Source organism: Mobula birostris, chromosome 1 (genome assembly GCF_030028105.1).
Source record: "Mobula birostris isolate sMobBir1 chromosome 1, sMobBir1.hap1, whole genome shotgun sequence".
NCBI classification, from domain to species: domain Eukaryota; kingdom Metazoa; phylum Chordata; class Chondrichthyes; order Myliobatiformes; family Myliobatidae; genus Mobula; species Mobula birostris.
In genome coordinates this window covers 115507251-115525674 of record NC_092370.1, presented here as the reverse complement: position 1 = coordinate 115525674, position 18424 = coordinate 115507251, and the positions used below count along the sequence as shown (strand labels likewise).

Sequence of the window (18424 nt, the reverse complement as noted above, 5' to 3'; positions counted from 1 at the left end):
GGTTAATGGTGTGGGAGGTGTTGATAGAGTGCCAGAGCTTGGAGACATATGAGACAATGAGTAAGTACATTTTATGACTGTTTCATAAAGGGGTTTCTTCCTATTCTCCTGTAATAGTAAATAAAACATTTTGTATGTAAGAAAATTAAAACAGGAAATGTTAACATTCAACAGTGCAGTGTTTGTGGAGAAATAGCATTGTAGGTTGACTTTTTCATGGTTAATGTGATTGTTTTTTTTGTGAATTTTGGGCAGCAAGATGTTGGGGAAAGAGGAAAATCTAAGGGGCAAAAGAATACAAGAAAAATTCTGGAAATAATCCACAAGTCCAGCTGCATCTGTGGTCAGATAACGTTCCAATCAAAGAGCTTCAAACAGCCATGCTGCTGAAAAGCCATCAGCCTTAACCATCAACCCTTCTTTTCACAGGTTCTGCTTGATCTGTTGGAAATTTGTGGCATCTTCTGTTCATATTTTAGATTCTTGTCATCTGCAAGGACTGTCTGACAATTGAAAAGATTAAATGACAATAGAGAAGTTGCTGTCAAACAAAAAGCATAGTAATGGGGCAAGTAAAAAAAGCTAAGGGATATGTTACTAGGAATAGCAAAAACATGGTGAACAGCTGCTCCCTAATTTAATAAATGGTGACAAGCATTGAAGTTAGAAATCTGTCACATGGTGTGCTGATGCTTAAGCTTTCATTGTGGTTTGAAACAGCACAAGGAAGGAAAGGTCAAACAGGGTATGAAGAGAATAATTAAAATAACAAGCAATCAGGAACTTGCTATTTGAAAATATTTCAAAACATTTTTGAGGTTGTATCAGTAAGCATTGTGTGACTTGAATTAAGAAACCCAAGACGTGTTATTCTTTGTTAGTATCTTCTGCAATCTCTTTCCACGGCATCAGATTTTTATTTAATTATTTGCTTTACTAAAGTAGTATAAAATCTGCATTTAATATACTGAAGACAGTCTATGCACCCTGTTAATTGTAACTTGTGTGGTATGTGTTTGATTGGAGTGCAATTAATTAATTTAATTCAGAGATGGAAGACTTTGAAATGTCTGGGTAAAGCTCAACATGCCATTGAATTATCCTTTGCCATGAGTTTTGTCTAAATGGAGTGTTCAGTTTTAGTCCCATGCGCATTATTTCAAATAGACAAAATTTATTAAAAAGGAATCATCATCATCATCAGGTGCCATGCCCAGTTTGAGCTTTGACTGCCATGGCCCCCACACTCCTGTTTTGGGTCAAGTGGATCAATTCATTGGTATTCATTTCCAGTTCTCTGGCTGCTGTCTCCATCATCATTTGTCTGTGTCTTCCTCTTGCTTTCTTCCCTTCAATCTTTCCCATAATTACCGTGCATTCTAACTCCTCTTTCCTGATCACATGTCCAATGAAGTTACGTTGCCTTTTCATGATCTCATACATTATTTCTCTTTTTGTGTTTGCTCTGTTCATGACATCCTTGTTAGATATTCATTTATCCATGATATTCTTTGCATCCTCCTCAAAAACCACATTTCTGCTGCTTCAATTCGTTTCCTCATGTTACTAGATATTGTCCAACATTCTGAGCCATACAACATAACTGGATAAACATAACATTTCAGTACTCTGAGGTGGGTTGTCATGCCTAGTTTAGTGTTGGTCAGTATACTCTTCATTCTCGTAACGGTGTCTTTTGCAATTCCTATTCTTCTTTTGATGTCCATGTCGCACCTGCCATCTGATGTCACCCAGCTTCCTAAGTAGCAAAAGTTCTGTGCTTGTTTTATGTCTTCCCCATTTATTCTCAGCCTATGCATAAGAGCCTCCTCAGCAGGCTGTGAACCAAACTGTCAGAATGCTGTCTATGGTACATCTGTAGAAACTTGCTAGAGTCTTTGGTGACATGTCAGATCTCAAACTCGTAATAAAGTATAGCTGTTGGCATTCTTTTTTTGATTGTATCAAAATGTTAGGTCCCTGATAAATCCTGAAATGTTGATATCTAAGAATTCGAAGCTGCTCATCTTTTCCATTGTTGCACCCTCATTGCGGATTGGTGTGTACTCTCTCGACTTTTCCCTCTTGAAGTCCACAATCAGTTCCTTGGTCTTACTGGCATTGAGTGCAAGGTTGATGTGACACCTCTCAACCGACCGACTTGCCTCACTCCTGTACACCACCTTGTTGGCATCTGAGATTTTGCCGCCAACAGTGGTGTCATGGTGAATTACTGTGGTTCAAATCGGGTTTTCATTTATTTCTGTGAGGATGGGTCACAACAAATGTTGCTTGTAAAAATGGATTTGTACAGATCTGAAAATGCTATCCTAGTGATGTATTTATATTTGTAGGGATCATTTGGATTTTCATTTCTTTTATCACTTCAGAACACCTGAAAACACTAGTCAACCAATGAATTGAAACTGTAATAGTCTTTGCACATCGTGTACAGTACTGTTGGATAAATGACTGATGGTTGATTTTAATGTTTGTGCAAGAAGATTAAATTTTGGCTAGGCTACAGAGCTTGTTTATCTTAATGGGATCTTTTATCTGTAATGAATAGAGGATTTGGAAAAGTATGACCTTGTACCTTTATTGTTTCCTTACACTGCAGTTTCTCTGCAGCTGTTGCACTTATTCTGAATTCTGTTGTATCATTGTAGGGTGTCATCGATTAATCTGAATGAACAGTATGCAAGACAAGCTTTCACTGTAGCTTGGTACATATGACAATAATAAACCAATCCCATATTACTGTGCATCTGCAAGAGATCTTTTCCTTAGTTCTGCCCCAATGCACGTGGAGAAATGCAATAACCCAATTTCTCACTGAAATTTGATGAATTTGTCTCAAGACAATGTCGCATCCATTCATTTTCAAAATTGACAGTGATGGTGTTCTGAAAATAGACTGTGGTTTTCTGCAGATCAAAGTTGCCTGATCTTGTGTTCCTCATCTTACAGACTTTATAAGTATTCTTTTTAAAGTGCTGTAATTGAGCCTTTTAAGTGCAGTTAATAGTGTTTTCACCAAAAAGTTGAATAATTCCTTTTAGTCATAGAACAAAATAAAGTATACATTTTATTGTTTCAGCATAGAATTATGAAAGCTGTGTGCATTGATCTAAGGGCCTCATTAAACCAGAGTTATGATTCGGTCATGGACTGTGGCTGCTTAGAGGGGGAAAAAGCAACTCATTTTTGGTATTCAATTTACTCCACACTTAATCTAATGCAATTCCTCTTCTCTCTTCAGTTTTTGTTTTGAATGTTGTACTGACTAACACCCATAGAATATTTCACTTAATTCTATTGTTTTTGGTATTCCTAATCTGACAAATTTACATGAGGAAGCTGTTATGGAGGGTTAGTATAAATAGATCAATGTGATTTTTTGTATTTCACAATAGATTTATCAGCTTTGAATTATACTTATTTTCCAATGCTGAAGCATTCTGATCTAGTTCAGAATTAGTAATTTAATAATTTGACTAAATGGACATCAATCTATATTACTTATTACTATTTGTGTTGGGCACATGGCTAAGTGGTTAAGGCGTTCGTCTAGTGATCTGAAGGTCGCTAGTTTGAGCCTCAGCTGTGGCAACGCGTTTGTGTCCTTGAGCAAGGCACTTAATCATACATTGCTCTAGTGTCTGTGTGAGGAGTGTAGCCCCACACAGACTTCCAATCTGTACCTTGCAAGGTATGAAAATGCCCGACGCAGGCCTCTCTTGGTCTGAGTCGACGTTCCCTCCCCTGTATTAAAAGAATCGAGACTTGAGTCCCCAGGTTCAGTGTAATATATGAAGTTAATATAGAAGTGAAGTGGGTATGCTGATTTTTCATCATCTTTAAAGTTATTCATGCTATTAAACACATCATTGCAGCAATCAAGCATCCGTTATCCTAATTGAAAATCAGATCAGAGCATTATCAAATCACTTGAGAGTGAATTTGGCTTTACAATAGGGACTTATTTTCTTTCTCTTTTGGGAATTTTTTTTTAAATGCAAAGGAATTGGTATCTAATTGTTTTTCAGTTGTTTTATTTCTTTTTGGTTACGTGTAATCAAAAACCTGTTATGTAATATCTTTTGGCTGTTATGTAATATGACACAAATATTTTAAACTTCAGATTAAAAAAAAATCCTTTCTTGTAATAATTTGTACTTGAAGCTATGAGTACCTTATTTGTTTAATTTTAGCTATCCTGTATTTCCTGGCAAATTGCTAAATTTCTTACAGAAACTTTGACCACATAGAGCAAACATTCACTCTTAATACAGGCTCTAGTGGCGGCTGAGGTCTGTTTGCCTTGTGTTTGAGTGGTGAACACTGTGTAATACTGGCATCAATATAAATATTGCTTGAGCAGTTTTTAAATTCAGTTGTTTTCCTGTAGATTGTAAAATGCAACAACCAAATACATCTGCTGCCAAAACTCGTGCATGAATTTAGGGGGTGGAGGGAGGAGAGATGAGTGCAGCACTAACATTCAAACATCTGAGCAGCCATCATTAAGTTATGGAAGAATTCAAAATGGTTAGAGTGCTTTGTTTTCTTTGACATCTGGGTCATTTGTATTGTTTGCATTGCTGTATTTACTGCAAACCTGAAGGGAATGCTGAAAATGTTCAGAGAGCAGAATACAGAGCCAATGTTAAAGGCTGATCCCCTTTGATCAAGATACAAAGGCTGAAGTTTTTTTTGATCTTCTTTGTTCTGATTTTTTTAAATCATCGTTGGATTCTAAGAGCTCCAGTTATCTGGTCAGAAGGTGAAAGCATGATCCTATGGGTTTAGTACAGTGTCAGACCAAAGGCTGAGAGTTCACAATGGACTAAAATGACAGTTAACTGGAAGCTCAGAGTTACAGCTGCAGACTAGAAGAAGACGTTTGCCAAGTGGTTACTATCTATCTTTGGTTTCTCCAGTGCAGAGGAAAATCACTTCACAAATACTCTTCCACATGACATAATGATTCACTTGTACCTTCCAGTTTGCTGTTCACAACTGATTGTTGGTCGGTTGGAGCACCTCCATTCAATTGTATCATACAGTCTCTTATTTTCCATCCTGACAGTTATTTTTATTCTTCCCACTCCTACCCCTTGTGTGCAAGTTAAAATATAATTTGTCGTCTTTTCTAGATTTTCCTATTTCTGATGAAATACCATCAAGCCGAAATGGCTTCTTTCTCGTGCACTTTTCTAGCATTTCCTGATTTTTATTGTAATAAGGAGGAAAGTGTCTAGACAACACCCAAGAGTTGACTGTTAAACCAGGTCTGTGTGAAACCCCCTTTTACTGGGTACCTCTGGAAATCTGGCTCGTTAGCCCTTTACTAACAGCCACTGGGATCCGCGGCAAAAAGCCCATCTTTCTCGGGCTTTGTATGTATGCAACTTTGGTCCCACCATATCTGGAGGTTGGGATGTCTTGCCTAGCCAAATCCCAGTTTGTGTGAATGCTATGTGAATTACTGCCCCCGGCAATCGCTCGTCGGCAAGAAATAACAGATTATATACTACATGCAATTATCAAGAACTATATTTAAGAATGTTAACTTAAGCAACCAAAAAGAGAAAGGAAAAAAAAAACCACAAAACACCCATTATACTTAAACAGTCACATGGGCGTAGTGGAGCTCAAATCTTCCAGAAGCTGTTGTTTTTGATGTACACACTGCACCTTCCTAATGTCGCTTGAAATCCATCTCAAGTAAGCAGGCCATGGAAGTATTGGTCCTTCCTTCTTGAGGCCATTCATCTGCACAAACTACCTTTTGCAACCGGGATGGCATCCTCAGCCATCTACTCTCCTGTCTTCTCCCAGCTCCTGCCAGCAAAGACCTCCACCCACACCAGTGTCCCTCACAAAAACACTCTGCCCAGCATAGAACCACCTTCCAAATCTACCATCCTGACTGGCTGACACCACATTCTGAAGTTGAACAACAAAGTCTCTTATCTCAGCTCAAACCCAAACAGGCTGAAAGCGGAATTGACTGCTCTTGCAGAACTGCTAAAATGAAATGCCTGCAGCATAGCAGCAAAAGTCTTAACCACAGCATTACATGTACCATAAGAATATCAAACAGCACAATACTCCACATGTTCTCACCGTTTCTATGCTGTCATTCAGAGACAGTCACATCTTCTGGAGATACCCCTGACATTGTTCCTTTGCCACTGAGTCTGTCCTTTCCCCAACCTTGCTGGCAGGCTAAATGGGATCGTTTGGAATCTTAGTTTCTGTTTTCCCCAGAGCCTAAAGCCTCACATTGTCAGGAGTTGTTTATTTCTACATCTGTCACAATACCCACGTCCTCTTTTTTTTTCCAAAACTCAAGGCCTAACCTGTGTCACTTAGAAAGATGGAAATTAATCTGGGACAGTCAGCATGTTATTCCTGTTGAGAATGTCCCATTGGCTGCAGTGTATCCATAACTCATCAGTGTGAGTGGTCTTAATGATGTTGGTTGCTTGTGCATGTTTTTGATTTCTGTACTTGAAAAGCTAGTTTTCCGTGGAACCCTGCAAATAAACAAGCCATGCTTCCTAGGCCAATAAGCCTTTATTTTCCAAGTGTTACTAATGTCAATCATTAAGCTGTTATAGAAATGATGACGAAAAATATAAAATGGTTTACCATCAGTTCACAGTAAACTGATTTCAACTATGGAGGGAAATGAACAATCAATGTTTTGGGCTGTGACCCTTCACCAAATAAAGGGAATTCTGGCTGTTGATCAGTTTTTTGTTCTTTAAGAGTATTGCAAATAAGCAGCTGCCCCTTTTAACCAATGGACCAATTAACTGGAATCCATTCTCTATCGTAATCTGCAGAATGAAAGGAAACTTTCATTGTATTTCTCAACCCCTGTAGAATGGTTGGTCCTTCCAGTATTAAACTTGGAGACTAGGAATTATTGTTCCTTTAAGGAAATTAATCTGCATTCATTTTATTTATTCTGGAAGAATGTTTTTTTTCAGTTGGAGCCAGCATAGAAACTTGAGCAGTTAATTGAGGCAATGTTATTTTGTTGGAGTTGTAGGCTGCTGAATGAAGTGGTAAGCTTTGTCACTGTTCTGAAAAAGAAGGGCTGCTCTCTTGATGTTCTGAACAACATTATCTCCATCTGTTTTATCTGTGCTCAAATTGAGTGCTGATTTTGCATGGGTTACTGTAGCGGTTACTGCATTGTTTTAGGGCGAAGTTTTACAGAATAGCAACTTCTTTAGAATTTGCAGTGTGTGGCTGCCACAGGTAATGAATTTGTCCTGTCTGTTCTCTCCACAGTCCACCAAGGATCAGAGACTTGTATATTCTGGAAAGCTTCTCCATGATCACTTGCAGTTGAAGGACATTTTCAGAAAGGTAATTTTAAACCTCTCCTCCTTGATGATCTTGGCGTTGGCTAATATTCTGTGATTGTAATTAATAGATGGTCACCAGTTTGGTTTTCAGCAGTTAAAGCTGTTGCAACCTGCATTTTTCAATTATGCTTACACATTGTGATAGCTAATATGCTGTAGAGCATTTTCAATGCAGGAGATTGGACAGATAGAGGAATAGGTTCATATGGTTTCACCTCTATTTAGTGGCTGCAGTTCTCAATGTTTGACAACAAACATGCATCTTATTGTTTTTCCTTTCTTTCTACCATTCTCCCCTCTCACCTATGTGTGTATTGCAGCAAGATGAGTATCACATGGTTCATCTAGTCTGTTCTTCAAGGTCTCCTTCAGGATCACCCAAACCCAGTGACAGGAACAATGGAATGACAATAACCAACAGTGGTACCACGGTAAGGTAGCTGCAACAGCCATTATTGCTTTACTTTTGGCTCATGGTACATGGTTCAGAAATTGGGGTGAGTTTTGTGTTTTGGTAGTTCACTGTTCAGTTTCCATGAAGTAAGTAAACAGCACTTACAAGAAATCACAGTGTACGATACTTAAGGCACAGTTGCTAAGGCTCACTTTAAAATCTGTCTTCATGATTAGAGTTTAATCCTGATTTGAGGTGTGTGTTTTGGAGGAAACTGCAAAATGTTGCATAGATGAGGCATGTTGAGGAACAAAGGTATCCCTGAAGGTTGCAGAACAGTTGGATGAGGTGGTGAGGAAGGCAATTGGATATTTCTGTTCATTATCTCTGGCAGAGAAGATCTCTGGCAGATCTGGGCTGACATTTACGTGCTGGGCGACACCTAATTAATTAGCTTGTTCATTTCGGCTTTTTTCTTAAAGATGTGCTTGGTGCGTTCCAACTACCGCTGTACCACTGCATTCTTCGCGGCAATGTATTGGTCCGCAGCCCGGAAGTTGGGGACCACTGATTAAAAGAGTCTGCTTCTGTGCCGTATGACTGACTGTGTTTGTATTAATTTTAGAAAAAAAACAAAAGCTGTTCATACTCAACAGATCAGGCAAATCTGGGAAGCTGATATTTCAGGTTGATGAACTGTTACCAAAACTAGGAAATCTTGGAAAAAGAAGCAGAATGAGCTGAAAGAATCAAGATGTCAGTGGTGTTGGTAGCATCTGCACCTGTTCATCAGAGCTAAACCTTCAGTAAGAGGTGTGAGTAGAGGGTAAGAAATGAGAATTGAGGAGAGAACACAATGTGCTGTATCTATGAGGTATATACACTGTTGCTGGAAATCCAAGATAACTCAAGAAATATCTGGTAGGTCAGGCAGCATCTGGAGTAAAGGGAGAAAAAAAATTAACATGTAAGTGACCTTGAATCTGAACTGGCTGATTCTGACACAAATTGGGAAGGTTGCTTATATGAAATTGATAAATTCATTGGATCTGGGCTGTAATTGCCCACATAGAAGGTGAGCTGAATCAGATGGATGGAGAATTAAAGTGAAAGGTAACTGGAAGTTCAGTCATCCTTGGGGGCTGAGAAAGACTATTTGCAAAGTGGTCACGTAATTTGTTTGATTTCTTCAATGCACAAGAAGTCACATTGTCAGCACCAAGTTTAGTACACTAAAATGGAAGAAAGATGAGTAAGTAATTGATTGGCTTGGAAGGTGTGTTTGTGCCCTTGGATTGTGGAAGGAAGAGGAGTGAAAAGAAGAGGTTGCATATCCTGTGGCAAGTGAAGGTGCTATCAGAAGTGGCTTTTGGTGTAGGTATAAGAGTGAATCAGGGAGTTGTGGAGAAACAGCCCATTGAGGCTGGCAGAAATGGTAAAGGATGCACTAAATGTGCAGGTTGGTGATGTGAATAGCAAGGACAAGAGAGATCGTATCCCTGCTTAGAGAAGAAGAGTAGGTAAACGCAGAAGTGTGGCAACTAGATCAGGCATATCTAGGTCCCTGTCAATGGCAGAAGAAAGGAAGCCATAGCTGAGGGGAAAAAATCTCAGAAGCACCACTGTGGGAATTGTTGTCATTAGAACAAATACAGAAGAGATGTTAAAAACTAGTAAAATGGAATGGAGTCCTTACAGGAGGAGGGTGAGAAGAGATGTCATCAAGATAGTTGTGCTGTTCTTTTGGATGCTGGCTGCTAACTTGGACTCTGAGGTGGAAATAGCAATGAGAAATAGGAAAGGAAGTATCAGATGGAACATGTGAAAGTGAGAACAGGGTAGAAATTGTTTGCAAACATGGTGAAATTTTCCTGTTCTGGTTGAGAGCAGAGATCTGTAATCAAAACCAATATATTAAAATAAGAGTTGGATGCAGGTGCCTAAATATGATCTGAAACAAGTATTTCCACATCACCCACAACGGGGCATTTCTCAACAAGTAGAATCTATTGCTGTACATTTCAGCTTGAAGGAAGTGTCTGAGGTTTAAAGAAGTTCTTCATTACCAGGAGGTCAGCCAGATGAGGGGGCCATTTGGAAGAAAAAAAAGGGCACCTGTTATCTGGTGTGAGATAGAGATGCAGAGTGATTGGCTACCTATGCTGTAGTAGAGGGTATCAGAGATGCTCAGATGCTGGTAAGAATAAATTGGCTAAGGTGTGAAAGGATAGAGCTAAGGTAGGAAGAAATAAGTTCTGTAGGGTTAAAAATGGATTGAAATAGTAGCATTGCCAGAACAGCCCTGCCTGTGGATGTTGGGGAACAGGTGAAAGTGGATTCTAAGGCAGGAAGCTGTGAAAGAAAATTTGAGGAAATGAAGTCGGTGACCTTTTGGGGGGACAGTAATCTGATGTTCAGTGAAAGGTATCTGTGGCTATCTGAGAGCTGGCATTTGGTCAATGAAGTTGAAATCAGTTTGCCAAACAATAACCCTGTGCTTGTAGGCTTGAGGACGCTGTGTTGGTTCTTACTGAATGTAAGTTTGGAAATAAATGTGGAAATTTTGAGATAGTGTCGTAGTTGGTAGTTAGTGAAGAAAGGTCCACACATAGTACCGGGCTAAAGAGAATTCTGCAAGTGGGAGAGGGTCTACAATCTTGGGTGGTGACTACTGGCAAAAAATAAGGCTGGAGGAGAAGGCGGCAGCAGCAGAAGGTGTTGATTGTTTCAGTGTATTTCACTAACTTTATGTTCTTTGAAATTTCCTGAAATTTACAAGGAAAGTGTTGCCAAGTTTTCATTGTGTGAAATACACAGGCTGAACAGTGCTGTGTGTAGGATTTCTGCCTCAGCTCTGGTCACCCAAGGTTCAAAACTGATCTCTGGTGGGCCTATGACCGTTTAGATTTGCCCCTGCTGTTGCTATTTCCTCTCAGAACCCAACCTGGTTTGGTTGGTTAGTTGGCCACGACAAATTGTCATTTGAAACTCCATCGTAAGAAATACAAAATGGCAGTTAATGTGTTTTAGTTTGTACTTTGATTTGTGTGTTTGTGAAGATAAAAGGCAAATTTACGTGCTGTGCTTCTGGAAGAGCTTTATCCTTGCAGCATTGTTGTATTTTAAGAACCGGCATAGTGGTGAAGCTGAGCTTTCACTTGAAATGTCCATTGTGATCAGTGAGGAGTGTGGAGACAGTGGTCAGGCTTCTGCCATGTAGATTGGAGAAATAGCAGGTGAGATTGATGTTGAGCTTAATGAGTGGTTGACTCTTCTTATTGTTTCACCTGTCAAAGGCTGACTGGTCTCCAACATTTTGCCCCTATTATTGTTTCCCAGGAAATACTGCTGTTTGGGAGTTGGGAATGTTTGTAATTTATAAAGGAAACATGCAGTTTAAGATTTAGATTATTTTGGTTAAAGACTGAAGTATGGATGTGGAATAAAATGAGGATTTTTGGATTCAGTCTGGTACATAGGGAGAGAAAGCTTAATTTTTCAGTTCAATAACCATTAATGGACAGCGTGCATGAGCCTAGTTCCCAACTTTTATTTATTGCATGGACCCCTACCATTAACCGAGGAGTCCAGGGATGGAATGATTCCTGTTCACTTCTGAGTTTCTGCTAAACAAATGTATTTACAAGTCTTGCTTCTCTCTTCAGAGTTCTGAAAATTCAAGTACCCCAGCACCCACTCTATCTTCAAGTCAAGAATCTGTAAGTGGACACCCAGCTTCCAATCCCACTGATCTGAGGCATCGTAGCCCCTCTCAGGTTACTTTAAACCTTGCACAGAGCCAAAGACTCCAACGTGTGATCCAAGGGTAGGTAGATTGTTAAAAGAGGATGCCACATCATCCAGATTATTTGCAGGGTGTGACTGATTTTGAAGTGTGTGGGAGGTGTTGCTTTGTTTTCTTCAAGTACTGCAGTAGGTTTTAGTGTTGATGTTTCGAAGTGATCTGAGGGAAGGAATGTTAAATTGATGGTGGAGTGTTATTGTGCATAATGATTGTGTGGGAGTTGGGAAGTATTCCTCTGGTTATAGCAAATTGTTCACTTTCTGTTCTACTTTTGGTCCCATTCTAAGCTTCAACCCTATATCTTTTCTATCTCAAAAATACTGAACACTTTGTACCCAGCTGATCAGTCACAAAAACACTTGTACTTTCTTGTTACTACTGTTCGGGAATAATGCAATCTTGTTTTAGCCACTGCCACACCTTCCATTAACTATGAAAAACGCTGATATACATACCTTTATTTACTCCTAAATCAAGATCCTGTGTTTAGTTAGATTTGTCATCAGAGTACCTTCTTTAAATGTGCCTTGTATACCCTAATGCTTTAGTGTAAAGTTTCAGTGTTGCATTACCCACTTGACTCATAAGTTATATCACTGCCCTTTTTTTTTTTGGTGGGTTATTTCCCCAGTGTCTCTGGCTTGATATGCGCCAAGCCTATGTCTGGTTCTTGGGATTTTTTATGTTACTTTCATCACAAATTGTTGACATGCCTCTGGTATTGATCTTGGTAACGTACATACGTTTACGATTATCTCTGGATGCTGGCATTGCAGAGATTGGGAACTGAGATTTGAGTCTGGCTGGATCAGAGCAAAGGTGAAAATCGAACAAAGTCACAAGGTGCTCTTCCGATGGTGCGTTTGTCCTAGGTTGGGATTGCACAAATGATGCATTTTTACTACGTTTTGATGTACGTGATAAATAAATGAATCTGAATCTATAAAATGTGTGCGGTAATGTTAGTGTTATATTTGATTAGGTTTCAAAGTCAAGGATGTAAAGCTAAAGGGAAAATCAATTGGAAAATATAAAATACAGCAAACTGTCAGAGTATCAGAAGGCCACCTTGCCAATCCTGTGTAGATCAAAGATTCATAATAATCATATTTTTTGTCTCCCTTCTCTGCTAAACTGTGATACCTGATTCCTTTCAGACATGGAGGAGGCCAGGTTCCTATGCAACCAGTGATTCCGGTTGGCTTTCCAGTTTATCCCATGTACAGTCCACATCATGTGCTCTGGTGGCAGCAAATGTACGCTCGACAGTACTACTGGCAGTAGTAAGTACTCTGACCTCAATTAGAATCAGATTTATTATCATTGACGTACAGAATGTAATGGAATTTGCTTTGTGACAAAAACACAGTGGAAGTATGAAAATTATGAAAAATAAATATTGAAAGAGTTATAGTGGGATAGTGTTCATGGTCTATTCAGAAATATGACAGTCGAGGGGAAGAACCAATTCCTAAAATTTTAAATGTTGGTCTTCGGGCCCCTGTATAGGGCATGGACTGGATAGTGAGGGTTCTTAAATGATGAATGCCACCTAATTGAAGCACTGCCTTTTGAAGATGTCCTTGGTGGTGCAAAGGATTTTCCCTGTGATGGAGGTGGCTGTGTACAACTCTCTTTAGCCTCTTTCAATCCAGTACATTGGAGCCTCAATACCAGGTATTAATGCAGCCAATCAGCATGCTCTCCACCATACATCTGCAGAAATTTGCTGGTGTCTTTGGTGACACATGAAATCTCCTCAAACTCTTGATGAAATATTGCTGCTGGTGTGCCACCTTCATGGTTGCATTGATGTGTTGGGCCCAGGACAGATTCTCGAAGCTGTTGACTCCCTGGAACTTGAAGCTACTCACCCTTTTCATCACTGAACCCACCTGATTGAGGACTTGTGTGTGTTCTCCCAACTGCTCCTTCCTGAACTCCACAAGATATAAAGTGGGTTATGCAAAGATGTATCTTTTTCATATTATCAGGAAAATGTAATTAATATCAGCCATGTCATTTCATATTTCTAATTCTGATATTGTTGGAAGAATATAGAAGAGTAATGTAACCCGGTTGAAGTTCTAGAGTATTATCCAACAGCTACTGCTAACTCCTCCAGCAAAGATGGCATTAATCTGAAGCTTTTTAACCATAAATATGTTGTTTAAAGTATAATTACCATATAATTTTCATCAGAGGAGTTGGTGGGGGAAGGATTGAACAAGTTCTAATTTGCATTTAGAAAGCAAATACAATTTAGATTTTACTATTTTTATAAGTAAACTGTTCCAAATGTTTTGGAAATGTAATATAGCAAACCTATGTTTAAATACGTTTGAGACATTTCCACATCTTCATGTGTGCTGAGCCCTCTTCTGTACTCCCTTTTCACCTATGACTGCATTTCTGTACATGGTTCTAACTCCATAGTCAAGTTCGCAGATGACACCTAGGTGGTTGGCCTGATCAGAGGGGATGACGAGACGGCCTACAGGGACGAGGTCCAGCAGTGGCCGCGTGGTGTGCCAACAACAACCTGGCCCTTAACACCCAGAAGACCAAGGACTTCAGGCATGCTGGGAGCCACACTCGCGTCCCCATCTACATCAACGGAGCTGTAGTGGAGCGTGTATCAAGCTTCAAATTCCTTGGTGTCCACATTTCCTAGGATCTCACCTGGTCCCTGAACTCCTCCATCATGATCAAAAAGGCGCAATAGCGCCTTTATTTCCTGCAGAGCTTCAAGAAAGCTCACCTCTGTTCCAGGATACTGTCGGACTTTTACCGCTGTACTATTGAGAGCATACTCACCAACTGCATCTCAGTGTGGTATGGCAACTGTCCCGTATCCGACTGCAAAGCACTCCAGCATGTGGCGAAAACTGCCCAGCAGATTATCGGCACCCAATTGCCCATCATTGAGAACATCTACCATAAACACTGCCGGGGCAGGGCGAAAAGCATTATCAACGATGCATCTCACCCTAACCGTGGACTTTTTACTCTCCTCCCATCTGATAGGCGCTACAGGAGCCTCCGCTCCCTCACCGGCAGGCACAGGAAGAGTTTCTTCCCTGAGGATTTGACCCTGCTGAACCTCACATCACAGCGCTAAGCAGTATTGCACCCATATTGTACTGTCTCAGTACTTTTATATTTATGTGCTGTAGCACTTACTTTTTATTCGCAGTTATTTTGTCAATAACACTATTCTTTGCATTTCTGGTTAGATGCTAACTGCATTTCATTGGCTTTGTATCTGTACTCAGCGCAATGATAAAGTTGAATCGAATCTAATCTAGTTGTAATGCTGAGTGTGGCTCTATGGAGCCACTTGCTGGACAGAGCTTGTAAATACACTGACAATTCATGCAATTGTAAAATCCTGGATACTAAGTACTGTATCTGCCAGTTGTGGAATCTAACCTCTACTTAGTTTCCACACTGAATCCATAGATCATGGCTCTTCCAAATACCATCTAAATATTGTTAAAATAAAAGGCTATCTGCTTCCTACACTTCAGGCAAGTGAGTTCCAGATCCCATAATATTCTAGGTGAAACTTTTTCTTTCCCCTCAACTTCCTAATTTTTCTACCAAGTACTTCTCTTTAAACAACTTTGCTAAGGGAGATGAGTCCCTCTACTTGCTCTGGCTAGCCCCCTCATATTGGTTGGCATCTCAGTAGAACCACACCTTGGCCTCAACTCAACACGGAATGATCCCAGCTTATGTTATCTTTTTTTATCATGGCTGGAAACATTCCTTGTATCTCCAATGTAGTCAGATATTTCTTGTGATGTGATGACCAGAAGAGTACAGGTTTCTCGAATTGTGGCTTAACTAGTTTTGTACACAGAGCTAGTATAAATTCTGTTCTATAGTATATGCTACCTAATAAAAGAAAGCAATCCCTAGTTATCAACCTGTCTGCTGTACACTTGGATCTGTGAACTTGCTCTCCCGTGTGCCTCTGTTACGCCATGTTTCTCAACAAGGTATTGCTAGCCTTTTTGCACCTCCCTGAGTTCATTTGCCACTTTCCTTCCCAACCAACCAGTTCATCTATCAATTCAATAGGTTCAATTTAATGTCAGAGAAATGTATACAATATACATCTTGAAATTCTTTTTCTTCACAAACATCAAAAACAGAGGAGCGCCAGAAAGAATGAATGACAGTTAAATGTTATAACCCTGAAGCCCTCCCCAGATACTCCCTCCCATGCATAAGCAGCAGCAAAGTGACGACCCCACCCTCCTCCACCAGCGAAAAAGCATCAGCACCCCCAGCGAGGATTCAAGCGAGCAGCAAAGCATCAATAAAGACACAGACTTGCAGTATCCCGAAGACTACTCGTTCACTCAGTAATTCAACATACCACAGGCTCTCTCTCTCTCCCTAATAAGAGAAAGAAGTGTCCCTGTTTCACAGCGAGAGGAGAGACATAACAAAACAACTCACTGATTTATGGTGTTAAGTCTCTTAAATCACTTTTTCTGAGTTCAGTGCCCAAAGATCTCGGGTCTCTGGGCACACAGCCAGCTCACTGCTTACGATCTTCTGTCCCCCACGACACACCAGTTTTCTGCAGCAGCACCAACCTTAAACTCGCCCCCCCCCCCCCCCCCCCCCAGAGCCACGAAAAACTGGCACTCTGAAGGCATATTGACAAGCAACTGGTCATGAGACCCCGAGAGCGGGTCCCATTCCCGCAAAGAATGGAAGAATTACATGAAATATATTTGTGTAATTGAAAGCCTTCCTCCTCCACAGGCAATCTTTGTGTCAGTTATTGATGGCTTTATCGTGTCCCTTGAATTTGGATCTAAATCAATTGCGTCTATCACAAAATGCAATACTGAGCCCAGTGAACTTCACTGATAACAGCCCTCTCGTCACAAAAATAGCTGTCCACTGTTCCCCTCTGTTTCCAGACACTGGAGACTCTTAGTCCCATGGGCTTTTTAAGCGCCTTTCCATTTAGAACACTTCAGAAAACTTGCCAAACTTTAGAAAGCATTCAATTGTGAATTTACACTGACTGTTTTCGATGAATCAATAAATTGGGATGGATTCCAGTAATTAATCTGTGGCATATTTAAACTAATTGCCCTGTCCTTAATTGAGCACCTTGGCCCTGTTCACCAGTAAACCATTTGGTCCTGCTTTTCTCCACCCTGATGAATTCAAAGGCCACACACTGCCAAGAAACAAACCAGCAGTAGCAGTTAGTATCCCTGCTGAAGTTCCAAGCCCTAGTAGTGAGAGATCAGCTATGAATTTATATCCTCATCTATGCCTGGAAAGAGGATGGTGTAATGGTCACTATCTTCGGAAATCCAATTGCAATGAAAATCAGGTCCCTGCAGGCTGCCAACAGGAAAGTCATCACGAAGTCCTGTAACCAATGACTGCTTGGCTACTCCCTGTATCAAGTGTAAATTCCATCCCTCTGGTGACATGGTGATCAGGATTTTTACCATGTCACCGGCAACAATAAAGTACATTTAAATAGAGTCCAAGCGATGACTCTTTAAAGTTCAAAGTAAATTTATTATCAAAGAACATGCATGTCACCATATACAACCTTGAGATTGATTTTCTCATGGGCATTCACAGTGAATACAAGAAACACAATAACATCAATGAAGGACGGCCCCAATAAGATGAACAACTACTACTGTGCAAATACAAAATGAGAAAGGAGGAATAACACTAAATAAGTAAACAATAAATATTTAGAAAATTATTTGTAGTGTCCTTGAAAGTGAACTTATAGGTTGTGGGAACAGTTCAGTGGTGAGGGGGGAGGGAAGCGAGTGAAGTTATTCCCTCTGATTCAACAGCCTGATGTTTGTGGGGTAATAACAGCAGTGTGGGTCCTGAGGCTTCTTTCTTTTTCAATCTTTTCATTAAATTTCAGATTAATATACATAACAATACTGATGATACAAAGAGATCACTGTAGCATTGATAATGGTTAACATATACAAACATAATTTGAGTAAAATATATAATTCAGGCCTCCCAATTTATAAAGAACCCCCTGAACTGGAAAAAAAATCAAAAACTGGATGTCCTATTCCCTCAGATAAGAACATTATTTGTCATTAACTGCATTCCTCCATAGATAAGTAAAAGATTATTTTATTTTATTATAAGTAAAAGGTTCTGAAAGGAACAGCTTACATCATATGTTGAATAAATGGTCTCCAGGTTTCTTCAAATTTAACTGAAGAATCAACCATGCCACACCTAATTTTTTCCAGGTTTAAACATAATATAGTTTGAGAAAACCATTGAAAAGTAGTAGGAAGATCAGAATCTTTCCATTTAAGTAAGATGGACCTTTTAGCTTTTAGTGTAACAAATGCAATCAAATGGCAGCTGAAAAGGATAAATGAGCAACATCGGTCACTGGTAATCCAAAAATTGCAGTAAGAGGGTGAGGTTTTAAATTAATATGCAAAACTGTTGAAATAATATCAAAAATATCTTTCCAATATTTATCTAAAAGAGAGCAAGACCAAAACATGTGTGAGAGAGACCACCTCAGAGTTACATCTGTCACACACAGGATTTATGTCAGTAAAAACGAGCTAATTTATCCTTAGACATATGAGCCCTATGGACTATTTTAAATTGTATCAGTGTATGTCTAGCACACATTGAGAAAGTATTAACTAGTTGAAGAATTTTGTCCCATTTCTCAATAGGTAAAGGTACCTGAAGTTCTCTTTCCCATTCACTTTTTATTTTATCAGATGTACCTAGATGTATTTTCGTAATTAAATCATACAAAACTGCTATTAAGCGCTTCTGATAGGG

General features: G+C 39.7%; 1 protein-coding gene across 1 annotated transcript in view; it reads left to right on the top strand.

Moving 5' to 3' along the window:
• The window catches only part of herpud2 (HERPUD family member 2), a 51757-nt gene that overhangs the window by 9945 nt on the left and 23388 nt on the right, over positions 1-18424 (top strand). Inside the window, exons 2-5 of the mRNA XM_072260745.1 lie at positions 7312-7389; positions 7709-7819; positions 11448-11608; positions 12745-12870. Coding sequence (XP_072116846.1) covers positions 7312-7389; positions 7709-7819; positions 11448-11608; positions 12745-12870 — 476 coding nt within the window. The remainder of the gene's footprint in view (positions 1-7311; positions 7390-7708; positions 7820-11447; positions 11609-12744; positions 12871-18424) is intronic.